This window comes from Pollachius pollachius, assembly GCF_949987615.1.
Source record: "Pollachius pollachius genome assembly, chromosome: 1".
NCBI classification, from domain to species: domain Eukaryota; kingdom Metazoa; phylum Chordata; class Actinopteri; order Gadiformes; family Gadidae; genus Pollachius; species Pollachius pollachius.
Window position 1 is genome coordinate 1,609,759 of NC_136934.1, and position 26,068 is coordinate 1,635,826.

At 50.5% G+C, this 26,068-nt stretch overlaps 2 protein-coding genes across 4 annotated transcripts in view; one reads left to right on the plus strand and one right to left on the minus strand.

Annotated features, from left to right (window-relative positions):
• Positions 1-200: 200 nt before the first annotated feature.
• Positions 201-18,711, plus strand: lnpep (leucyl/cystinyl aminopeptidase). 2 transcript variants are annotated; one of them, XM_079747862.1, is made up of 22 exons: positions 201-363; positions 1,967-2,064; positions 2,562-2,764; positions 3,587-3,698; positions 4,180-4,437; positions 4,972-5,162; positions 5,570-5,708; positions 6,473-6,607; positions 6,791-6,911; positions 7,412-7,563; positions 7,853-7,966; positions 8,438-8,569; positions 9,071-9,202; positions 10,312-10,472; positions 10,634-10,722; positions 10,951-11,134; positions 11,844-12,000; positions 13,091-13,269; positions 14,530-14,691; positions 15,900-16,040; positions 16,208-16,289; positions 16,582-18,711. In XM_079747862.1, the coding sequence occupies exons 1-22, from the start codon at positions 336-338 to the stop codon at positions 16,711-16,713; spliced, it is 3,102 nt and encodes a 1,033-aa protein (XP_079603988.1). In that variant the 5' UTR covers positions 201-335; the 3' UTR covers positions 16,714-18,711. The 2 variants fall into 2 exon arrangements, with proteins under 2 accessions (XP_079603988.1, XP_079603989.1); XM_079747863.1 differs by having other exon boundaries at positions 1,970-2,064.
• A 6,085-nt stretch (positions 18,712-24,796) lies between these two features.
• The window catches only part of slc14a2 (solute carrier family 14 member 2), a 7,695-nt gene continuing 6,423 nt past the window's right edge, over positions 24,797-26,068 (minus strand). For both annotated transcript variants that reach the window (XM_079734991.1, XM_079734992.1), the window contains exons 9-10: positions 25,662-25,711; positions 24,797-25,283 (exon numbers count right to left, since the gene is read on the minus strand). In XM_079734991.1, coding sequence (XP_079591117.1) covers positions 24,924-25,283; positions 25,662-25,711 — 410 coding nt within the window. In that variant the 3' untranslated portion in view covers positions 24,797-24,923. The remainder of the gene's footprint in view (positions 25,284-25,661; positions 25,712-26,068) is intronic.

Genomic DNA, 26,068 nt, shown 5'->3' on the forward strand with positions numbered 1-26,068 from the left:
CATTAATATGAACGATACTTATATGCCGTCGCTAAATGTATCATATTAGTTATTATATCATAAATATTGTCTTGAAGCGCCAACATGCGTCCTATAGTCGAGACTCCGCCTATTTCTGCGCAGTAACGGCCCTCCGATGCCCAGCAGCCAATGGGACGACAGAGCAGCACTCTGCGTGGAAGCACTGTCAACAGCAGAGGAAGCTGTCGTTCCCCGTGTCCGCATCTGTTCCCACGGAGGACTAACAGGTGATCTGAAGTGAGGGCTCCCGTACAGCGTACGTCGCCTCCGGTCCAGCCCGTCGGGGTTCCCGGGTCTCTGTCCCGCTGTCAGTCATGGATCCGTTTGACAGTAACTTGTCGGGTAAGCAGCGGGGGGTCGTGCGCTCCAGCGGCTAACTAGCGGCTAACTAGCGGCTAACAACAACTCCTAGCCCCAGGCATCTGGAGTTAGCTTCGAGTAGCTCTGCGGGACTTTCCCACTGACTTTGTTTCACTTTTATTTAAGCTATTCCATATATTGTGTGTGTGTGTGTGTGTGTGTCTGTGTGTTTGTGTGTGTGTGTGTGTGTGCGTGCGTGCGTGCGTGCGTGTGTGTGTGTTGTCTACAATGTCAGAAATGTCACACCACACAGTTTAAATAACTGTCATCCCTACAACCTTACTGGAAATAAGCAGCAGATATGGTGTTCCAATGTTATGAACTATACTACTTGTGTATTACTATTGTGTTACAGTCATGTCCGTTGAATTTAAATCAAACCGTACCGATGTTTTGTTCTGGTTCCCTTGCCTGTATTGCCATGCCTTCTTTGCCTTGGCTGTCTGTGTGCTTTAGATTATAATGTATTGGTCTGCTGCTGATAAGATTTCAAAGTGTGCAGTGATTTGGTCACACAAGCGGAGAGGCCTGTGACTTCTCCATTACACCACTGCAGACCTGACGAGAGATCAGTGGTTATAAAGATAGAGGCGTTTCATACAAGTTTGAGTCACTGTTGTGTTGATGTAATCGGTTTATTGTTTCCCCCTTTGTGGTCGTAAACTACCCTTGTTGGTGGCTCTTAGTGTCAACAGAAACATATGGACGGACATGAGGCTGCTTCCTCTGTTCATTAAAGGCTTATCAGCACCTTGCCCATCAGGTTTGGTGATGTGTCACGGTCGCTAGACTATTTATTTGATTTGAGGAAGAGAGAGAGATTGAAACAGCCGTGCTGCTGACACAGTCTTGACTATATCTCGCGGCGGCTTTGCACGCTGTCAAAATAATTAAATTACCAAAGCTGCAGCTTTGTAATGTGGATTAATTACCACCCTGTTGTTTGTATTTAAACCTGTAATTTAAGACTGGAGGAGCTCTGTCCACAGAACTCCGATCCGGGCAGAGCGCTCGCTGAAACCTGCACACTCCGCTGTTTCACTTTGTTAGGTATTTGTGAATTGGGAAGTTGAACGTTTCTCTGTTTGAAGGACAGTAAGAGGCTTGTTCTGCTGAGGGAGGGGCCGCCATCGTCGTACAAAAGACAATCACACACACACACACACACACATTCACACGTACACACACAAACACACACGCTGATAACAGGGTTCTTCTTGTAAGTGTTTCTTGGTATCCGGTAGAACTACCGACCCATGACTTCATTACTCTGACATCTTCTTATTATTTTGTACATTCGAGTAACTCTTCTGCACGGGCTAAGCTACTGCAGCATGGTGAACCAGGAAGTGAAGGGCAGCATTTCCCAACAGGAAATTACCCAAATCACTGCTTTGTTAAACGGTCTTTGTGTCGTATCGGGTCAACACAGATTCCTGCTTGTCCCGTTTTCGCATTATTACTTTTACTCTCCCAAGTTCCAAGAGCAATACTCATGAAGCAAACCAGTAGAGTTGCTGGTGTCTCCCAGTAAGGTCCACTCCCCAGCCATGCTGTCCTCACTGTCCTTTGCTTTCACTTCCAGCAGAGCGCACCAACCTTCCGCGGAACATGATCGAGAACAGCATGTTTGAGGAGGAGCCGGACGTGGTGGACCTGGCCAAGGACTCCGCAGCGTTCCCGGTAACCAGGCGTTCCCGGTCTTTAGAGAACGTGATCTCCGGATGCACATCTGCAGCCGGGCTCGGTTCACAGGGAACTCTATACGGCGTCTCAATGTAGAAAGGATGTTTGTAGGGTAGCCTGTCTGTGTTTGCACGTTCATCTGTCGGCTGGGCGGCATGTGGCTCAGGAAGTACAGCGGGTTGGCCGGTAACCGGAAGGTTGCTAGTTCGATCCCAAGCTCCTCCCAGCTGAGTGTCGAGGTGTCCCTGAGCGAGACGCCTCACCCTGACTTCTCCCGACGAGCCGGCTGTCGCCGTGCATGGCTGGCTCCGCAGTGGATGTGTGTGTGAATGTGTGCCTGAATGGGTGAATGATTGTAAAGAGCTTTGAGTGGCCACTGGTTAGAAAAGGTGCAGACAATTTACCATTAGGGATCTGTCCCAGGCCACCTCCTCCCCCCCCATGGAGCAGCCCGTCCTGCGTTGACCCCTCCCTCCCTCCCTCCCTCCCTCCAGGCGTTCCCCACCCTGGACCCAGACGAGGTGGTCTACGAGCCCCGCAGCTCCCGACTGCTGGTCCGCGGCCTGGGGGAGAACGACATGGACGACGAGGAGGAGGACAGCGAGTCGTCGGCGCGGCTGCTGGGCATGTCCTTCATGAACCGCAGCTCCGCCCACCGCGCTGGCTCCTCCCCCTACGCACGGCAGGCCCCGCCCAGGTGAGGGCGTTGGTCAACGCCGTGGTGGAGATGTGGGCTTCGCGAAGAGACCGTTGCGATTGGTTTAACCTTAACAGCTATTTAAACGGAAGGGTTTCAGTCAAGATGATAGAAATGATTGAATACATTTTGGATCACGACCAGAAAGATTAGTAACTGAATATTAATCTCTCTAGTTTAATTATTAGCTTTGTTATACTCGCGTGTCTCATTTGGTAGTTGATTGTCACATCCCTTATGTTGAACAAACACAAATACTCCGTCCACTAAGTGGTGGTTTTAAATGTATCATATATTTTTAAAACCCACTTTCTATTAGGGCTGCTCGATAATGTAAAAAATCATAATCACGATTATTTTGGTCATTATTGAAATCACGATTATTCAAACTATTATTTTTGAGTTTGAAAACATGATCTATTTATTCAGCATGTCTCTCCCAAAAACACTTAATAACTGAGAACTTTGAAATTTCGCCTTATAAAAATACACAAATGGTCAAAAAGAAAATGATCAAATCTAAAATAAAGTCCAGATATTTATCCAGCTGTTCTTTCTATAAAACATTAAAAAAATAAAATTATTATTCAATTTTTTTAAATCGAAAACTAGATTATATTAGTTTTGTGATCGTTTGACGCAAAAACCAAAATCGAGATCGGAAATCGAATAATCGCCCCGCCCTACGCCCTACTACTCTATAAGGGCGAAGAAATCAATGATGTGACCACAATCCCAGCGTTGGGAGCGATTGGTGATCACCGGGCCGGGCTGACCGTGGCTCAGGGTGCGGTCTGATCTCAGGGTCTTGTCGCCCCACAGCTCCTGTTGGCGGCCGTCCACGCGGACCACGGTGGTGTGCTTGCTGTTCCTGGTCATCGTGGTGTCGATGAGCATGGTCCTGTACTTCCTGCCCGGCTGTACCTTCACCAGGGTAAGAGGACCTCTTCCTACTGTCCAGAGCTCCGGTTGTTTGCAGAACCTTCTGCTGTGTGACCCACACGTCCTGTCTGGATCAGCGAAGCTTAGTCTTGTCCACCTCACCTTCTGTGAAGCGCTGCATGGCAGGCGTCTGCTAACATTAGGGAACTACTTCTCCCCCCCCCCCACCCCCACACTGATAGCTCCATTAGGTCCTCAGGTCCTCATGCGACACGTGTCAAAGCAAAGTTTTGATTAGTTTAGGTTTTGAAATATATTTACGTTGAGTTTCAGCAACCAAAAAAGTCCCATGATGCATTCTGATTCGAGTGCTATTGCCGGTGTTCAGGAATGCATGGAGTGTTGTGCGTTGTGTGGTTTTAAGGTGTGCTGTGAACAGTACTGTGTACTTTATCTGTGATTATTGACTCTGTGAAGCTCTGGGAAGGTGCTCTCTGAATCCACTCCACCTTCTCCCTCCCTGACCCCTACAGACGGGGTGTCCCAAGGGGAACTCCACCGCCCCCATGGAGCCCGTGTACCCCAACTCCACCTCGGGGGAGCCCTTCCCCTGGGCGGAGCTCCGCCTCCCGGCCAGCGTGCGGCCCGTCCACTACGACCTCACCGTGAACCCCGACCTCGACGCCATGACCTTCACGGGCCGCACCGTCATCAGCATGGCCGTGCTGCACGCCACCAAGCGCATCGTGCTGCACGCCGCCGACCTCACCATCACCAAGGCAACCTTCCAGGTGAGACCCCCCCCCCCCCCCAGACGGTCTGCACCCACACGGCCCACCGAAGGGTCCAACCTAAACACTGCAACGGAGGTATTCCACCAAAGAGATGTCCAGTGAATCAGGCTTTCCTTCTTAAAGGTCCCTTCGACACGCCACCAGGTGTGAGTGTGATTAGGCCTTACACGCCGTTTTCAAAAGCTGGCTCTTATGACATCACAAGTGAGCGTGTCCACCTAGATGTGTGACGGACAGATGAGCTACGTTTGCTACAGTCCACTGGGAAGGCTGGTTGGCTAATCCCACTCACACCTGTTGGCATGTCATGGGAACTCGTAAGATTTCTTCCTTTCTGATGAAGGGAGTTTTTTTTCTTGCCCTCTGGGGGTCTAGGGTCAGGGTCAGAGGGTGTCATAGATAAATGTCTTGTGAAGCCTTTTTGTGACTGCCTGTGATTAAGGGCTATGCAGATAGAATGTAATGTGTGTTTCTCACTATGGTTGTGGTTGTGTCTGGTCTGATGGGGATGCTCCTCTGCTCCTGCTGTAGCTGGGCGAAGGCCAGGCCCGGGACGCGACCCTGCTGGAGTATAAGCCCCACCAGCAGGTAGCTATCCGGTTCCCTGAGGAGCTGAAGCAGGGACAGCGCTGTGTGCTGACGCTGGACTACCATGCCAGCCTGTCCAACACCTACGAAGGCTTCTACAACAGCTCCTACACCGAGAAGGACGGCAAGAAGAGGTGACCGGATATCCCGACCCGAACACCTTCTGCTGACCGAGACGGGCTTTGACCAGTAGAGTCTCACACACACACCGGCCTCACTTCCTCTTTCTAAAGACGGATGTACTCGCTGTAAATCGCTTTGGATAAAAGCGTCTGCTAATTGACCTAAATATAAATGTAAATAGGACGTGAGAACATATTTTTAATCCCAATCGATCAGCATTGACTCCAGGTGTGTCCGGTTGATTTGAAGCTATGAGCTAGTTGGTACAGAAGTGGTGTACAGCAGTGACAGCATTGCCTTTAGTGAGAAATACCCTTTCTATGAGTGATTTGTTTTTATAGCGTTAATTTGAATGAATCAGATCCAGTGCTGCCATGAACGCCAGTGGCCGTCCCTGATACTAAGGTGTGTTCCCCAGGGTCCTAGCTGCCACTCAGTTCGAGCCACTGGCTGCTAGAAAGGCCTTCCCTTGCTTCGACGAGCCCGCCTTTAAAGCCACCTTCCTGATCAGGATCAGTCGCAGGGAGGGCTACGTCGCTCTGTCCAACATGCCCAAGGTACCGTTTACTCTCATTCGGTCATTCAGAAGAAGCCCCTTCAAAAGCGAGTCAAAGATCCCATATCATGTTTTTTAACTTTAATAGTTAGCAGGTGGTCAAATGCATGTCCTTTCATCATAATAGTATTTGATTAAAGCTACTGAGTTGGTTAGTTTGTTGGTGTTTGTACCTCTTCTTTGGCACTTAAACAAGCGCTGTGTGGGGACACCCAGCGCTTGGTAACTTAATTTACATAACACAAGGGGGCAGTATAGCTCTACTGTCCAACCCCTAATGCACATGTGCATCCAGGAACTAAATAGTTGTTTCCAGTTTATTGATTTGCCATGAAGAACATAGGACTGTGCATCCAATAATGTGCATCCGATAATCAGTTGGTGGTCTATGACAGTCTAAACTACGTAAAATAGAAATGGTCTGCAATTATACATCGCTTTTCTAACCAGCGGCCACTCAAAGCGCTATAAAATACTGCCTAACATTCACCCATTCATGCACACATTCACACACCCACGGCGGTGGCAACCATTCAGGGCGACAGCCGGCTGGTCTGGAGCAGTGAGGGTGAGGCGTCTCGCTCAGGGACCCCTCGACACTCAGCTAGGAGGAGCCGGGGATCGAACTAGCGACCTCCCGGTGACAGGCCAACCCGCTCTACCTCCTGAGCCGCGTGCCGCTAACGCTAACGGAGTGGTTTCCAATGGCGGGGCGTTTCTGTCAGCGTGACCCTCGACAGCTCCTCTCCCTCCCTCCCCCTGTAGGCCAAGACCACCAACATCACCGGAGGCCTACTGCTGGACGAGTTTGAGAAGAGCAGCGTGAACATGAGCACCTACCTGGTGGCCTTCGTGGTGGCCACCTTCGACAGCGTGAGCAGGAACGTCTCCGGCACGCAGGTATGTCTCCTCTGGGGAACCGGACCGAGCTGGAATTAAGATCAGTCTCCGTAGGACGTTAGGGAAATGAGCCATGTGGTGTTCCTCTTTCAGCCTTGTGCACCAACAGGGTAGTCTCACGTTAGGCTGATTGTGTGTGTGCGTGTGCGTGTGCGTGTGCGTGCACGTGCGTGTGTGTAACAGGTGTCTGTGTACTCGGTGCCGGAGAAGAAGGAACACACGATCCACGCCCTGGACACGGCCTGCAAACTTCTGCAGTTCTACAACTCTTACTTTGACATCGCCTACCCCCTCAAGAAGCTGGGTGCGTTACACTCTCTAGGGGACGGCCTATAGCGCCGCTTGGATGTCCGTTAGTCCATTCTTCATGTACATACCCTGTGATGAGAAACAAGCACGCCAACGGGCACACAAACACACCAACGGGCACGCTCACACACACACCAACGGGCACACAAACACACACACCAATGGGCACGCACAAACACCAACGGGCACGCTCACACACACACCAACGGGCACGCTCACACACACCAACGGGCACGCTCACACACACACCAATGGGCACCCTCACACACCAACGGGCACGGTCATACACACCAACGGGCACGCACACACACCAACGGCCACACAAACACACACCAACGGGCACGCACACACACCAACGGGCACACAAACACACGCCAATGGGCATGCTCACACACCAACGGGCAAACAAACACACACCAACGGGCACGCACACACACCAACGGGCACACTCACACACATGCTGAAGCTCTGGCTGTGTCTCCCCCTCCCTCTCAGACCTGGTGGCCATCCCAGACTTCCTGGCGGGGGCGATGGAGAACTGGGGTCTGATCACCTTCAGGGAGACCACCCTGCTGGTCAACAACCAGTCCTCCCCCCTACAGAAGCAGCTCATCGCCTCCGTGGTCGCCCACGAGCTGGCTCACCAGGTAGGACTACAGCCCCTAGTCTCCCAGGTAGGCCTACAGCCCCTAGTCTCCCAGGTAGGCCTACACACTCACCAGGTAGGACTACAGCTGGCGTCCTCCTGGTACTGGTTTAACTGGTATATGTTCGACTGGTAACCCGCCCCTCTCTGTCTCTAACTGGCGTCCTCCTGTTACTGGTTTAACTGGTATATGTTCTACTGGTAACCCGCCCCTCTCTGTCTCTAACTGGCGTCCTGTTACTGGTTTAACTGGTATATGTTCTACTGGTAACCCGCCCCTCTCCCCCCAGTGGTTCGGTAACCTGGTGACGATGAGCTGGTGGGACGACCTGTGGCTGAACGAGGGCTTCGCTACCTACATGCAGTACATGTCTCTGCAGCAGGAGTACCCCCTGCTGGACATCGTGAGTCACTGCACCTGATACTCCCTGACCCCCTGACCCCCTGACCTCTGACCCCTGTAACCCGGGCTGCCTCCACAAGATCGTCTGATGTGAACCTGAAGCCAAGGTCATCAGGGTTTTCATGGACTTCTTTGGCTTCCTATTCCTGGGGTTTATTGGAAGGCACTATACAAAAACAAATGTACCATTATTTGAATTATTAAGGTTTTGCAATTGAACCAATAATACATTCTGATACAATGTAATTAAACCAATATGCCAAACGTACCATGAGAGGAAAGATCAGACGGTATCAAACTACACAGAAGTAACACAGGAACCCAAAAACATGGTCCTATCTAGAGCTATGACCTATGACCATATATGTACATTTACGTCGAGCTTGGCCAATGAGATGAGGTCGAAGGCTGCAGAAGATGAAACGATGCGAGTTGTGGGCTGATCACATGACCCCCTGGGGTCTGTCTGCAGGGGAACCAGTTCCTGGCCGTGCGCTTCAGAGCTCTGGACAAAGACGCGCTGAACTCGTCCCACGCCGTCTCAGCGAGGGCGGACACGCCGGAGCAGGTGGCCGAGATGTTTGACTCTGTCTCCTACGAGAAGGTATGGAAGGAGACTGCATGGTCCCTGCATAGCTACCCCTCACACCCCTCTCGCACTTATTGTATGGCGTACGTCCTTAAAAATAGTACGCACACACACACTCTCACGCACACACTCCCAGTCCAACACAGTCAGACACCCAAAGTCAGGCTCACACACACTCCCATAGTCAAACACACTCACACTTCCACAGTCACGTTCACACACACTCACAGTCACGCTCAAACACACACACTCCCAGTCACACTCACACACACTCCCAGTCACGCTCACACACACTCCCAGTCACGCTCACACACACACTCCCAGTCTGTCACACTCTTAGGTCGGTATTCCGACCCGTGCAGGCGCACGGTGAACATGTGAGGCTGGTTCTGCCTCCAAGCCAGTTGACATTCCTGTGACGTGCGTGAGCCCTGAACCCGAGGCCGGAGCGGGCTCCTCATGTCTCGGGCCCCCTGGGTGGGGGCCCGTGTTCAGCTGTGTCTCCTGTGGCTGCAGGGCGCCTCCATCCTGCTGATGCTCAACACCTCCCTGCCCGGGGACCTCTTCAGGAAGGGCATCGTGGGCTACCTCAAGAAGTTCAGCGGCTCCAACACCGTCACAGACAACCTGTGGGACAGCATTGCACAGGTGCGTTCGTTTTGGCCGCTGCGCGCGCGTGTGACGTTGCGTTGGAGGACTTCCTGACTGTCAGAAGGCTCCGTTGTCACCTCTGATGGCGCCGTCATGGGGGTTGTTATGTTGGTGACGTCCTTGTCCAGTGTTTTAACATGAGTCGACTGGAGCCACCTCCTCACCTCCTGTATCTCCAGGTGGATTTGGTCAGAAACCGGAGTCAACATTCAAGCTGTTCCTCAGCATCCACATTTGAATGGGAACTTAATTAGTGGTTCCCAAACTTTTTCTACTGGTACACACCCTCCAAGATATGTTCTCACCTTCACCAGCACAAAACAATGTTGGGATAGAAAATAATAATTAACATTTAGTTTAATTTAATGTTCAGTTTAAACATTAAAAATGGTGCAAATACTCACCATTTGGTGAGAAACATGGGCCTGAGCTTCATGCAACTGTTGGATAATTTCCCCCCACAAAGGAAGCTCAACACCAGGGGAGGGTCAGAGCTTTATTCAGATGTAGAGCTGAATCCCATACCAATATATTCTTATTGAAACTGACGACATTTTGTTGTTTCTGGACGCCCTATCTTTTTTTTCACATATTCTCCTTTCTCCTTGTTTTCGGATTTACATTTCAACCACTTGTCAATTTTCTCAATTTTCTATCGTCTAGCTTTCAGAATTGAAACTTGCTCAGGGTGAAAAACAAATGAGAGAACCACTGGACTTCAAACACTGTGATGAGGTAGAGCTCTGAAACCGCAGAACTCCTGCCAGGGCTCATTCATCTGTAAATCAGGTCACGGTCACTAACTGATTTACTTTGAGCGTGCTTACCCCACCACAGGTTTACTCATTTCGAGAATTCCTAAGCACTGAGTCGCCCGTAATCACACTTTACCAGCCGGGGCCATTATAGGGTACTAGGGAAAGGGGGGAGGAGTGGAGGAGAGCAGGAGTTACAATAATCTCTGCTCTTATTCGGGTAATGGCCTTCTACCCAGGATGACTTTTATTTACCTTCCAGTCCATCACTTCACTCTTGAGCAGAGCAGTGTGAGTTTCAGTGCGTGTCCTCTGGGATGAATACAGAGTGTGAGGTGGTCTCCCCTCCAGGCCGAGGTCACCCAACAGCAGCCCAACATCCCCGACATGATGAACACCTGGACCCAGCAGAAGGGCTTCCCATTGGTCAGTGTCAGCCTGGAGGGAGATCAGATGACCCTCACCCAGGAGCCCTTCTTGCTCAGCACCGACGCGACCAAGAGCGCACCCAGGTGAGTAATGAACGCACGCACGTGCGCACACAAAGTCAAACACACAATCACAGTCACACTCACATCCACACTAACATACACCCTCGCAGACAGTCAAACAGCCTCGTCCAACACCCTGGTCAGACCGGTCCCGGTACCTGATAACCTGCTCCTCTCTCCAGCCGCTGGCACATCCCTGTCACCTACGTGACGGACGCCTGCAGCCGGACCCCGGACTGCATCAAGGTGTTCACCCTGAAGGACCGCAACGGTCAGTCCCCCCCGCCAATGCCCTGTCTTTGATGCTGATATCGAGGGCCAGGGCACTCTTACAATTAGATTGGGATATTGATGAGATTTAGCTTGTTGAATAGGAAGTGTGTGTGTGTGTGTGTGTGTGTGTGTGTGTGTGTGTGTGTGTGTGTGTGTGTGTGTGTGTGTGTGTGTGTGTGTGTGTGTGTGTGTGTGTGTGTGTGTGTGTGTGTGTGTGTGTGTGCAGCCACCCTGAAGGTGTCTGCGGGTGTGAAGTGGCTGAAGCTGAACTTCCAGAGCACCGGGTTCTACATGGTGGACTACGGCACGGCGGGCTGGGCGGCCCTCATCGAGGCCCTGACCACAGACTGCACCGTCCTGCCCCGAGAGGACCGTGCCTCCCTCATACACAACGTGTTCGCTCTGTCCAGGTACACTCACTCACTCACTCACTCACTCACTCACTCACTCACTCACTCACTCACTCACTCACTCACTCACTCACTCACTCACTCACTCACTCACTCACTCACACTGGTCCATCACCTTACCTCATTAACAGAGAAAAAGGGATTTTGTTATCGTGTCGTTTCCGATACTCCTCCGATACTCCTCCGATACTCCTCCGATACTCCTCCGATACTGCCTAAAAGTCAGTATCGGGTATTGAGTACAGAAGTCTATGCGCCGATCTGATACCATCACGTGACTAGCCCCTTACTACTACACAGACACACAACATCACACACACACGTGCGGTGTTATGCTGCGTTTGTTAACGCTCAGAGGTGGGATGTCGGAATGAGAAATGTGCCTCTCCGATCTACGTGTGTTCCAGCTACCAAGTCAGAAAAACATGGAAGCTCACGCTTAACTACAAGAATACAAATGTGTGATTATATATTATAAATGTGAATGATCTAGTTCTGAAAAAATAATTTGTTAATGAACCGAGTAAACATTGCTGTAATCGTAAGAGAACCCTTCAATAAGAACATTGCTGTTAGTAGTAACAATGCTAGATGCTGTATCGGTATATACTTGGTATCGGCCGATACTCAGGTTCAGGCATCGGAATCGGGAAGGAGAAAGTGGTACGGGAACATGTGTAGTAAAGCTCCCTGTGGTGGGGGTCACCAGGCTGGGACGCGTGCCGTTCCGGCAGGTTCTCAACCTGCTGACGTACGTGGTGAACGAGACGGAGACGGCGCCGGTGAGCGAGGCGCTGGTCCAGCTCAACACACTGCGCCGGCAGCTGGAGAACAGGAACGAGCTGGACCTGGTCGCCCACCTCAAGGTACCAGCACGCACGCACGCACGCACACACGCACGTAACTACGCACGCACGTAGGAACCAACCAACCACGCACGCACGCAACCGTTAGTAACAGTTAAAACATAGCATGTAGACGACCCTCAGTATAAATAACTTTGAACACTCACCAATATTTGGAGCTTACCGCGTATTTTCCTGATAAATATCAAGTGTCTAAACTTTGTGAGCAAGCTGTATTGAACAAACCCACCAGGTCCTGTTTGGAGGTCCTTCGCCCAGTCTGAAGTTGTGTTTGACCGTCCACCATCCTGACCTTGTGTTTGACAGTCCTACATCCTGACCTTGTGTTTGACCGTCCTACATCCTGACCTTGTGTTTGACCGTCCTACATCCTGACCTTGTGTTTTACAGTCCACCATCCTGACCCTGTGTTTGACCGTCCACCCTCCTGACCTTGTGTTTGACCGTCCTACATCCTGACCTTGTGTTTGACCGTCCTACATCCTGACCTTGTGTTTGACAGTCCTACATCCTGACCTTGTGTTTGACAGTCCTACATCCTGACCTTGTGTTTGACCGTCCTACATCCTGACCTTGTGTTTGACCGTCCTACATCCTGACCTTGTGTTTGACAGTCCTACATCCTGACCTTGTGTTTGACCATCCTACATCCTGACCTTGTGTTTGAACGTCCACCATCCTGACCTTGTGTTTGACCGTCCACCATCCTGACCTTGTGTTTGACCGTCCACCATCCTGACCTTGTGTTTGACCGTCCACCCTCCTGACCTTGTGTTTGACCGTCCTACATCCTGACCTTGTGTTTGACCGTCCTACATCCTGACCTTGTGTTTGACAGTCCACCCTCCTGACCTTGTGTTTGACCGTCCTACATCCTGACCTTGTGTTTGACCGTACTACATCCTGACCTTGTGTTTGACAGTCCTACATCCTGACCTTGTGTTTGACCGTCAACCATCCTCACCTTGTGTTTGACCGTCCACCCTCCTGACCTTGTGTTTGACCGTCCACCATCCTGACCTTGTGTTTGACCGTCCTACATCCTGACCTTGTGTTTGACCGTCCTACACCCTGACCTTGTGTTTGACAGTCCTACATCCTGGAGCGGTTCGAGGTCCTGATGATGAATCAGACGTGGGGGGAGGAGCCGAGCGTCTCCAAACAGGAGCTGCGGGCGGTGCTGCTCGAGACGGCGTGCGCCCTGGACGTCCCCGACTGCATCCAGAAGGCCTCCAACCTCTACAGGCAGTACGCCAACGGCAGCGTCAGGTGAGCCTCACGCCCTCTTCATCGTCATCGTCATCATCATCATCCTCATCGGCTTTATGTTATGAGAGTTGTGCAGGAAGCGAAAATTGAGTTTCCCATTTTGAAATCCAGTGAAAATGAGTCATTTATGAAGCTTTCTGGGGCCGTGGCCAATCAAAACGCAGTCATCGCAGCTGGTTGTTTTTAGGGCCTATAATGAATAATAATTAACCATCATGAATAGTATTTATATGCGCTTTTATTGGGATGGACGAGCACCCAATATGTTACGACCTGGCCCGCTGGGACGCAACATGAAGAGAACCAAGACAGGTTTAACCAAAAGGACCCCTATCCGGGCTAAGCCCCTCCCCCCACTGCAAAGACGTTTTAAGGTATTTAAACACATGAGAAAGCAGTCATGTGACACACCCCGAGAAAGATTAGATTCTCAACTTTTAGTCCGTCATAACCATTGTTGGTAAAACAAAAGACATTCCAACCCCAAACAAAATAAGTACCATGTAGCAAAAATAGTTGTGCATTCAGCCATAGCGATCTATTTCACGTGACATTTGTTGCCATGTGTGTGTGTTTGTTGCTAGGGTCCACATTGGTTACCATGCATGTGTTGCTAGGGTCCCCATAAGTTACTTTGTGTGTGTGTGTGTGTGTGTTGCTGTTGCTAGGGTCCCCATTGGTTACCGTGTGTATGTGAGTGTGTTGCCAGGGTCCCCATTGGTTACCATGCGTGTGTTGCTAGGGTCTCCATTGGTTACGTGTGTGTGTGTGTTGCCAGGGTTCCCATTGGTTACCGTGTGTGTGTGTGTGCGTTGCCAGGGTTCCCATTGGTTACCGTGTGTGTGTGTGTGTGTGTTGCTAGGGTTTCCATTGGTTACCGTGTGTGTGTGTGCGTGTGTTGCCAGGGTCCCCATTGGTTACGGTCTGTGTGTTGATAGGGTCCCCATTGGTTACGGTGTGTGTGTGTGTTGCCAGGGTCCCCATTGGTTACGGTGTGTGTGTGTGTGTGTGTGTGTGTGTGTGTGTGTGTGTGTGTTGCCAGGGTCCCCATTGGTTATGGTGTGTGTGTGTGTGTGTGTGTGTGTGTGTGTGTGTGTGTTGATAGCGTCCCCATTGGTTACGGTGTGTGTGTGTGTGTGTGTGTGTGTGTGTGTGTGTGTGTCTGGATAGCGTCCCCATTGGTTACGGTGTGTGTGTGTGTGTGTGTGTGTTGATAGCGTCCCCATTGGTTACGGTGCGTGTGTGTGTGTGTGTTGCCAGGGTCCCCGGGGACCTGCAGAGGGTGGTGTTCTCCGTGGCCGCCCGCTCTGACGACGGCTGGGCAGAGCTGATGCAGACCTACGCCGAGTCCAGAGACGATGCCCAGAAGAGGAAGATCCTGCAGGCCCTGGCCTCCAGCCGCGACACACGCCACATCGCCCGGTGGGTGGGGTTGGGGAGGGGGGGGGGGGTGTGTGTGTGTGTGTGTGTGTGTGTGTGTCATGTTGTCATGACGATGTTAAAGCTGCTGTAGATGCGATCAGGGAGCTATGAAAAGAGAGAGAGAGCAGGAAAGACCAGAAGAGAGAAAAATGTTTCAACTGAACCACCAAAGAAATGTCTCCTCCCTCTCTACCTCCCTCCCTCACTGCTCCCCCCCTCCCACATTTCTCCCCCATTGAGAAGTGTTGCATTTCACACACCTGTGATTCACAGGCAGGACGGAGTTCCTGAGCCAATCACGGAAGAGATGCTCTGATTGGTGGCTAATGAGCGTAGTGCAAAACCCTGAACTCGTATCAAGGCAGTCAGTCAGACGAGTTCCTCTCACAGTGACGCCCCAGCCTGCCGGCTTAAGGTACTGGGGTCTCTGAGCTCTCTGTGGGACCCCCAGCCTGCCGGGGGTACTGAGGTCTCTGTGGGACCCCACCGAGACCACAGTACCTTCACCCTGCAGGCTGGGGGCCCCACAGAGACCTCAGTACCTTCAGCCTGCAGGCTGGGGGCCCCACCGAGACCACAGTACCTTCACCCTGCAGGCCGGGGGCCCCACTGAGACCTCAGTACCTTCAGCCTGCAGGCTGGGGGCCCCACTGAGACCTTAGTACCTTCAGCCTGCAGGCTTGGGGCCCCACCGAGACCACAGTACCTTCACCCTGCAGGCTGGGGGCCCCACCGAGACCTCAGTACCTTCAGCCTGCAGGCTGGGGGCCCCACTGAGGTCTCTGTGGGACCCTCAGCCTGCAGGCTGGGGGCCCCACTGAGGTCTCTGTGGGGCCCCCAGCCTGCTGAGGGTACTGAGGTCTCGGTGGGGCCCCCCAGCGTGCCGGCGGTACTGAGGTCTTGGTGGTGGGCGGCATGAGGCGCAGGGGGTAGAGCGGGTCGGTTGGTAACCGGAGGGTTGCTGGTTCGATCCCCGGCTCCTCCTAGCGGAGCGTCGAGGTGTCCCTGGGCGAGACGCCCCCCCCCCCTGACTGCTCCAGACCAGCCGGCTGTTGCCCTGCGTGGTCGACTCCGCCGTCGGTGGGTGAATGTGTGCGTGAACGGGTGAACGTTGGGCAGTGTTGTAAAGCGCTCTGAGCGGCCCCTGGTTAGAACAGCGCTGTACGACGGCAGTCCGTTTACCGTGCGTGTGTGTGTGGTGTGCTCAGCATCCTGATCGAGGGTCTGCGGGGGGAGCTGGTCCAGACCACGGAGCTGCCTCTGATCATCAGCGCTGTCAGCGGGGGCTTCGCCGGCTCCCTGCTGGCCTGGGACTTCACTCAGCAGAACTGGGACGCCCTCATCCAGAAGTGAGCGGGCTCTCGCACGCACACCCACGCTAACACACACACAAGGGCACACACCCACGTACACACGCACGCACGCACACGCACACACACACACACTCGCGAAATCACGCATGCGTATCCATGTTCCCTCTCTGACAGGAAGCTGTTCTCTCTCTCTTTTGCTCTAGGTTTCCTGTGGGCTCCTTCGCCATCCAGAGCATCATCATGTCCACCACCTCCCAGTTCTCCACACAGACGCACCTCGACCAGGTACGCCCCAGTGTCCATGGCTCCATGGGTTCAAGTCTTCGTGTGTTCATGTGCAGTAGTCACAGTACCTAGGGGCCTCATGTCCCAGATGTCCCCTCTGAGCCAACAGATTGTCTCTCTGTTAGAAGAACTCGCATTATTCTTTTACATATTAGGCTTTTATTTTCAATGCTGTTTGTGTGTTTTTGTGTTTGTGTGGTGCGTGTGCCTGTGTTTATGTGTGTGTGTGTGGTGCGTGTGCCTGTGTTTATGTGTGTGTGTGTGGTGTGTGTGCGTGTGTGTGCGTGTGCAGGTGAGGAACTTCCTGGGCTCCCTGAAGAAGCGCGGCTCTCAGATGCGCAGCGTCCAAGTCGCCGTGGAAACCATCATGTTGAACCAGCGCTGGATGGACACCAACCTCCCGGACCTCCGACACTGGCTCTAACCCCCCTGGCCCCGCCCACACTTGGCCCCGCCTTCACAGGCCCCGCCCCCCAACTCCATACACTGGCAGTACAGCTCCTTGATAACGAGGAACCTCAGAAGCCAAAGGTTGCTCTCACTCCGTGTGTGTGTGTGTGTGTGTGTGTGTGTGTGTGTGTGTGTGTCCTCTCGCTCAGGATGGCTCTTACGGCCTCGTTCTCAGACGTGACCCCCCCCCCCCACACCTTTTTAGCGCTGTCGACGACCAAAACCCCTGTTGTCATGGTTACACCCTTGCCCCACACCCCCAAAGCTTCAGCGGCCATGGTTCCTCCATGACGACCATAAAGCCTCCAGACAGACAGACGGACACTCGTGACGCTCCAGACGCTCACCCCCCCCCCCCAAGGGGTCCGGGGGCGTGGCCTCTGACGTCCCCCACATGAAGGACGTCTGAAGCTGGAGGCTGAAGGCCTGGACGGAGGCTCACACGGGACCACAGTGCATGGGGTTACCGTGGTGACACTGAACTGCCTCGCCTTCACAGCCATTCAAGGGACTGCTCCTCACCTCCTTTCCTCACCTCCTCTCCTCACCGCCTTCCGACCTCCCTGCTCTTCTCCTCACCTCCTTTCCTCACCCCTCTCCTCACCGCCTTCTGACCTCCCTGCTCTTCTCCTCACCTCCTTTCCTCACCCCTCTCCTCACCACCTTCTGACCTCCCTGCTCTTCTCCTCCTCTCCTCACCTCCTCTCCTCACCTTAGCTGATCACTCAGAGCTTTAACCACATCATGTCAGTGGAGATCTATATTCCAGATCTATGTCCTAGATCTATGTCCTCTAGCCCGGCCTCACAGCGGTGGAGGTCTGACCCACGAACCACTGTGTCTTAGTGGGGGGGGTGTCCTGTCCCATGCACCGGCCCCCTCCCATTGGCTGCTCCGTCCGTAGGGCGTGGCCGTTTCCTGTTCCTCCTGCGTGAACCAATCAGTGTACATAGCTGAAGACGACGGGCCCAGGGGCCCTTGATGAAGATTGTAAATATGACCGGGCTCCGCCCACTCCTGTTCTAGATGTCTCGCTTCCGTTGAAGATTTTACAAGTTTTGCTTTCTGAGATGTCCGCTGTGCGTAAACAGGAAACAAACAAAGAATGTGATCAGGTGTTTTCCTGTTGTGTGACGCGCTGGCGCCGAGGTGTTTTGGCCGTTTTAAACGTGTGAAGGCTTTGTCTGTTGAGTTTATAATGTCATATTGTTGGTTTTAAGCGTTTTAAGTGTTTTTATTTGGCGTGCATTCACAGCCAGCTTCCTACTCCCTGCTTTGTGCTTTCACCCATAACCTTTGACCTATGACACTCCCATTAGGATCTGTATCTTGCTTCGTTTCTGCATTCAAGAGACGATCATACCGGTGTGCCGGTCGCAGTACAGAACCGCGACTGCAATAGACATAAATACTTATAGTCCTTAAGAAGCAGAAAGTGTGTGTGTTCGTGTTCCAGAGGGTCCCGACCCATGAACACGTATCATCATACAGACGATGATGATGAAGGCTCCTCTGAGCTGCGCATCAATTCCATGATCACTCCTCTGCCCAATGCAGACATTCTGATAGTTCTTACATCTCGCTGACACCAAAACCCTCCACCCTGTCGCCCCCCTCAGTCTCCCCCTCCGTCTCTCTCCCCTCTGTCTCCCCCCTCTCTCTCCCCCATGCTGGCTTGGTGTGTCTGTAAATCCAATTCATTGGTTTCCCACTGAACAGTAGAGCAGCAAAATGTACAACTTCAGAAGGAGCTAATCCATCTCCCTTTTTTTTGTTCATATAAATATTGAAGTCGGAGGGTGTTTGCAATGTTACAAGATAATAGTTCAAAAATGTTGTTAAATGTCTCCTAGAAGGTCTGGACAGGATTGACTGGGACTGTGTGTCAACGTTGATGTGGTTAGTTTCTGCTTAATCAAATACTAAGCTGTGGTGTCAAGCTTCCACATGGAAATAAAGCTGGTTTTACGTGCTTGGTGTGTGTGTGTGTGTGTGCGTGTGCGTGTGCGTGTCCAGACATTTCGCGGACCACCTCCTACTAGGGCTGGACGATATATATCGTGTGACGATACAAAAAACGTCGATCGTTTCATATGATGCTCTATCGTTTATATCGTCTTGCCGCAAATCACTCTATATGGTACTATTTTTCGTCATTTGGACGACGCTTTACATTCTTCCACACGGCACGTGAAGGCAACACAAACAAACACGGAGGAGAGTGAACGTGACAATTCTGAACAGGAGAAGGACTCAGACGACCAGCCAAGACAAAGTGAGCTTGTACCTAAAAGAGGGGCTACTTCTATCGCATGGACGTGGTTTTGGTTTGAAAAGTTGGACACTGGCCAGAAAAACGTACTTTGTAAAGTACGCCGCAAACCGGTTCCCTCACCAGACTCAAACACCACCAACCTATTTTACCACCTACGAAAGAATCACGACAAACCGTACGGAGAGAGTCTACGGATGAAATCCAAAAAAATACCGTCGTCGAGTGCTCAAAACAAACCCCAGACCGTGCAAGAAGCTTTTGCCCGCGGCACACCATATGACAAAGATTCCCGACGATGGAAGGAGATAACGGCTGCCATTGCAATTTACATCTGCAAAGACATGGCCCCAATTTACACGGTCGAGAAACGGGTTTCGTGAGTTGGTGCGAACACTCGACCCAAGGTACACAATGCCAAGCCGAAAATACTTCACTGGAGTCCAGTTGCCTCATTTATATCAAGAGTGTCGGGCCAAAGTAGAGGAGGAAATCCACAAGGTATTGTACTACGCTATAACAACAGATATGTGGTCGAGCCGAACGACATCCCTATATGAGCCTGACGATACACTTTGTTCGAGACTGGACACTCTGCAGTCGGTGTTTACAGACAAGCTATTTCCCAGATGACCACAGGGGAGAAATTATAGCCAGAGGTCTCAGGGAAGCTCTTGAGTCGTGGGGACTGCGTGAGGATCACCTAGTCTGTGTCACCATGGATAACGCCACAAACCAACCACTATTTTAATTAAAAAATTATATTTTATTGTTACTGTATTTTATAGAGGTGCGCACTAGGGGGTGGGAAAAATCATGACTTGATTGTTTACAAAGTCAGGGGGAGTATTCTGTATTTTAAGCTTTTAAACTGGCTTTAAAATGCTCAGAAACTCAATTGCAGACATAGTTTACCATGTATGGCTGTTACTATAAAAATTCTTATTCTTGCTGAAATATATTTTTACATTGTTTTAGACACTCACCATGGCTAGATGAGGCGGTGACCAAAACATTGTAAGCGTGTCCAGTCATTCAGCCGAAGTCCAAGGATGTTTGTGGCGTTATCCGTGGTGACACAGACTAGGTGATCCTCACGCAGTCCCCACGACTCAAGAGCTTTTTGGTTGGTTTTAATATTTTTGAAAACCAACCAAAAAAGTGTTTTCTATTTACCTTTTTATAGTTATACATTCATATTTTATATTTTGTTGCATGCATAATTTGCACAAAGGTTCTAAATAAAAGGAGAAAAATAATCATGAGTAAGTTATCTTTATTTGTAGAGTATATAATTCAAAATGTAATACGAAATAGGCCTTTCCATGTGGTCATTTTATGCAAACTATTTATTTTTCATTGAATTTACAGAAAATGTGCTATATCGTGATATATATCGTTATCGGGATATGAATGACCTATATCGGGATATGATATTTTGGTCATATCGCCCAGCCCTACCTCCTACACACAAATGCTGAACATAAATCCACAGTGGCTGAGCGGAAAGTGCCAGTCAGCGCGTTGACCACGACTCTTACTGCAGGAGGCTGTGAAACGGGGATTCCTGGGGATATGAGGTGAGCAGCGCTGCTTAGGATCCCAGTGTTTTAGCAAGAACAAGTCAACACAAAACATGACAATTGTTTGCTAAGATCAGTTCTCAAACCTGTTCTACTAGTGTACCGCCTCTAAGATCTGTTTTCAGCTGAGTTCCCCCTCCACCGGCACAAAACACTTTTGGAAAAAAATTTGGATTATTTTTCCCCACATAAGATTCACAACGCCAGGAGAAGGTCAGAGCATGGAGAGCTGAATCCCATTAAAATGTTCTTCCTGAAACTGTCCACATTTTGGTGTTTCTGGATGCGCTTTCTTTTTCAGGGAACGGTCTTGTCCATTTTCTCGATATCTGTTGTCAAACTTTTGGAATTGGAACATGCTCATGATGAAAAATGTGTTCTTAATTTTTTTTAAAGATTTTGAGTACCCCTTGCAGTACTTCAAAGTACCTCTAGGGGTATGCGTAACCCCATTTGAGTACCACTGGCTTAGATAGTGTGGTATGGTGGCTGTTCACACACACAAACACACACACACACACACACACACACACAAATGCACAAAGCTACAGCAGTGTTGGGTTTGGTGCCAGTGTCTGGTCAGCCATGTTGGCAGTGATGGGTCTCGATCACTAATCCAGTACAGAATTCTGCTTCGCCTATCGGGAGGGCCAGATGAGGGCACCTAAACATACCGTGTGGTCTGTTAGCCGTGTCTCACGGGCCTCACAGCGGGGGTCAGGATCCTCTCTATCAACCGGACGCCTTTCATGTGGCCCGTTCTCATACAATCCCCGGTTGCTAAAAACTAAATCATATCGTAAGAATATTAAATCGTGCATAGTTTTAAAAAAATGAATCCATTAAGGCTGTTTATGAAAGCTGTCCTGATGCCTTATTATAAATGATGAAATGAATGATCCCCAGAGGAGATCTAGTGTACATATGATGTGCTGATGACTGCAGGTCCCTCATTAGACACGTCAGGCTGCAGGCTCCAGTGGAGGATAGAGATATGCGTGCTCGATCATCGTTCTGCTGATGTTAACGTCACAATGTCACACCGATGAATAATGCGGCCTGGTAGGCACATTTCTAGGGATGATTAAGATCACCAAATCACACACATACATAGACACATGTACATGCGCACACACACACACGCACGCACACACACACACACACATACAGAAGAGGATTAGGGCCACAATACTGACTTTAATCTCAGAATTCTTACTTTAAACACATGTGGCCCTAATCCTCTTCCATACATTGCAGATCAGGTTTAATGGATTCATTCTGTAACACATCATTATATATGAAATAATACATGATTGTAAACTTCTCACCCAACATCCATCTGCGATCGGCTAATTTCTCCTTGGATCGTATCGCACGCCTGGTGATAATATCAGATGAGGGCACCAAAGCACACCATGTAGTTATGCACTGTAGTCACGTAGTCACCATCACTCAAAGCGAGGTGTGTAACGTGTAGATCTGTTAGGAGACGTAACGCGACTCTCACCACAGACTTCCTCCACAAGAACAAGAAGAGTGAGTGACGCACGTGTCCGACAAAGAGAAAGTCAGACCAGGACAATGATGGGTAACATGAGGTCACCTCATCAACGGCAAAAAAGAAATGCCATGTGAGTGTGATGTAATAACTGCTGTATCATAAGTGTTCTACAGTTCACCATCCAACCTGAACCAGCTCAGACTCTCTCTGCAGGAGGTCAGCACCATCCAACCTTACCTCGGTAAAATAGATTCTTATTGTAAAAGATTGTCTCAAGAAGCATATCTTTGGTTTTTGACCCGTTTAAATCGGGGACAGACTCGTCCCCCATGAGTCTGGTGACAGTGTCAGATGAGGGCGCCCAAGCACACCACGTGATTTGGCAGCAGTGGCTGGGGTCACAGGCATGCACAGATCCTCAAAGATACAGCATGTCGGGTCGGGTGCCAGTATCTGTTGGCAGTGATGGGTCTTGATCACGCTAAAGACTGCTTAGCTTGAACCTGATAACATCAGATGAGTGGTTTGGCTGTACCCTCGCATGGTCCACACTTTCGCAGGTGTATGAATATCTGTTTGAATGTGTATATAAATGGCTGAATTACTGTATGTATGAATGGCTGGATGAATGTGTATCAATAGGTTAATGAGTATGTGTATGAAAGGGTTACTGAATGGGTGAATGGTTTGGTGTGTGAATTGGTGAATGAATGTATGCATGAATGTGTGATGAATGTCTGAATGGGTGAATAGATGGTGTATGAATGGGTGAATGTTACATTTACACAGAATGGCCTAAACCAAAGGGAGAGCAGGAGAAGGAGAGCCACTGGGAGACTATCTAACAAATGACCAGCAGATCATAACCTAACAGACTTTCTTTCTAGGGATTTCCTGTCCCCTTTTCCTGGGAGTGACGGTCATGTTTCTTCTGGGTAAAGATGGATTGATTACATTGTGCATGCATTGTATTTGTGTTTTGTCTTTCTTTCTTCACACACCGGTTATCTTGTGAAGATTCTGTTTAATGTCAGAGGGTTCATGCGCTCAGCAGCATTGTCTCCTGCTCGTACTATTGTTTATCATTGATAGGAACACTTCAATCTCCCCAATCGGACCATTCCTAAGATCTGGCGATGATAGAGATTGTGCAAACTAAATGAAGCGAAACATCGCCAGGTCAACGGGTCTGAATGCATGACGCTCAGGTCTGCTGATCACCTGTTGGACTCTGGACCAGGATGGGGTCAGCATGTTGGCATCGCCGGGTCGGATCAGGAGGTTCTCCCTCATGGAGTCCTGAGAACAGCTTTCTGTTCCAATCCCTCATCTGAGAACTCCCAAATTAGGGCACAACCAGGCGGGGATTAGATACTTAAATGTGTTACGTTTTCGCACCATCGCTCAACGTTTAATCTAAAGTAAACCAAAGGAGGAGAATGAAAGTGTGAGGAGATGGTGAGGCTGTCATGAGGCTGGCTGACGAGCTGATGAGATAACTCCCGTCTTTTCTGTTCTTTAGGGACCAGGAAGTTTAGAACGCTACTGAACATTGAGTGCGAAACAGAAACTTGGATCTGTGGACGGTCTCAGGAGGCAGGGTTTTGTTGAAGGTCATTTAAGGTCAGGTGCAAGTTTCAGTACTTGGTTCAACCCTTTATTCCTGACTCCCAAAACAACCACCAGAGTCCTTCCGTGGTGAAACAACTTTGCAGCTTATTCTTCCATTATTCTTCCATGCTTGTTCCAATGATTAATGTTCTCAATTCCTCGCAAAACAAAGTATAATAAAGCACATAACAAGGCCAGGCTCTCAGCTACCTCCAATCATCGCCTTTTGTTACACAAAAAGGTTTAACCCACTAATGCAAAATGGGTTGCTGTTATAACCCTATGTTATAATCCATCACAAATCAAGCCAATCACAGGGTCTTTTAACAGAGTTTCACCCTCTCTCCAGAAGGCTGTGGTCCTTCCATCAAAGGGAACACGGTTTCCAAAATGTACGCACTTATTGTACGCACTTAATGCACGTTGTACATATTCATAGTGCTTAATTGTGTAGCATCTGCAGTAGCTAGCTATCACTAGCTATCACTGTATACAGGGAATGGGTTAGCCTAGCGATTGTTATTAACTGCACTTGGTTCCATGAACATCTTTACCGTATCGACGGCGATCTATTGTTGTTTCACTTCTTATGACGTGGAACATATGTACTTATTGTAAGTCGCTTTGGATAAAAGCGTCTGCTAAATGCCCTGAATGTAAATGGATTCACCCTCTGATGTCCGTGGGGGGGGGTAGAGTTTCAGCCCCTCTTCCTCCATTATAATAGCCAGTTCTATAACCACTTGCATATTGTGGGTCAGGTGGCTTGCTTCCCCTCATCGTCATGCCATCTCAGACCCACCCTGCAGGGACTCAAACCCCAAACTCTGGCAGTGTTAATGCCTTGCACTACCGGTTGAGCTACGCAGGGAATCAAACAGCCATCTCAGGGGGTCATGCCTTGCTCTACTGGCTGTAATGGCGTGAGGTCTGCTTTAAGTCACCCGATGAGGTCTGCATAATCAACACGTCTGTTTTGCTCTACTGCAGTGTACTAGAGAAGCCAGCAGGGGGTGGGGGGGCGCACATAGATGGCTCCAGTGTAACCTTTCTGAAGATGAGAGAATCACCAGAGTCAAGGGAATTATATTATAAAAAAACTTTAATAACGAAATAACAAAAAGTGCTGTGGTAAAGTATTTAAGTAGAGCCGTAAGCGTTGTACATGAAGGAGCCATAATGCTTGCTTGAGTGTCCTCCACCCTCCGGCTCCACCTTCACGGAGCGTACACCACCCCGGGACCCACCATGTCCACGGAGACGGAGTCCGTGTTCATCGACTTCTCCTCAGCCTCCCTCCTCTCCTCGTTCTCCAAATGGATCCTGAGGACCTCCTTCTCGTCCGGTCGCTCCTCCACCTCCTTCTGCGCCTCCTCCTTCTCGAACTCCTCCACCTTCCTCAGCGCCTCCTTCTCCGCCTCCTCCTCCCGCCGGAGCGTCCAGTAGTAGCAGAGGTTCTTCTCCGGGAAGGCCACCTTGGCCAGGGGCAGCTTGAATATCCGGACGCACTCGGTGGTGAGGAGCAGGAAGGTGAGCGCCGACAGGCAGAAGGGCCAGGTGCAGGCGGGAAGGCCGAACTACGGACGGGAGGGACCGTCAGAACCCCGGGGAGACTTAAGGGACATTCAAATAGACCTCTGAAGAATAAGTCACGTAGACATTTGACAGAGGGAACCGGAGGCTCGGAGGCGGGACTTATTCTTCAGAGGTCTATGGGGCGACAGTAGCTCAGGAGGTAGAGCGGGTTGGCTGGTAACCGGAAGGTTGCTAGTTCGATCCCCATATCCCCGGAGTGTCGAGGTGTCCCTGAGCGAGACGCCTCACCCCTGACTGTACCTGACGAGCTGGCTGCCGCCCTGCTGGTCGACTCCGCCGTCGGTGTGTGAATGACTAAATCCCCTAAATGTAAAATGTAAATGTGAGCACGGCGGAGACCTGAGGCGGTCAGTACTCACATTGGACATGATGTTGGCGATGGCGGAGCCGAGGTACGCACAGAAGAAACCTGGAGTGGGACAGAGCAGAGCCGCAGGAGGTCAATGGTTGTGTGGAGCGCAGAACGACTAGAGAGGCGGGTTTTGGAGGGGGGGGCCTTTTGTGGGAGGTTTGAAAGAGTCTGTGATAGTGGAACAAGCTCCCTGCCGACGTCAGGACCGCAATGTCGCTCACCGGCTTGCGCAAAAGACTCAAGACTAACCTGTTCAGAGCTCACCTGGAGTCACGATAGCCTCCTACCTTACCCCCCAACTCCCCACCCCTCCCTTACACCCTTATTGTATGTTGTACGTCCTTGCATTTAATAATAGTACAAAGCATTGTGTAGCATCTTATCCTAGCTATCTTTGTTGTATACGGGGAATGG

Coding starts and splice junctions, on each gene's coding strand:
- lnpep (XM_079747862.1), top strand. CDS start 336: ATGGATCCGTTTGACAGTAACTTGTCGG. Junction 3,699..4,179: donor CCGGCTGTACCTTCACCAGG/GTAAGAGGACCT, acceptor TGACCCCTACAG/ACGGGGTGTCCCAAGGGGAA. Junction 10,473..10,633: donor GCGACCAAGAGCGCACCCAG/GTGAGTAATGAA, acceptor TCCTCTCTCCAG/CCGCTGGCACATCCCTGTCA.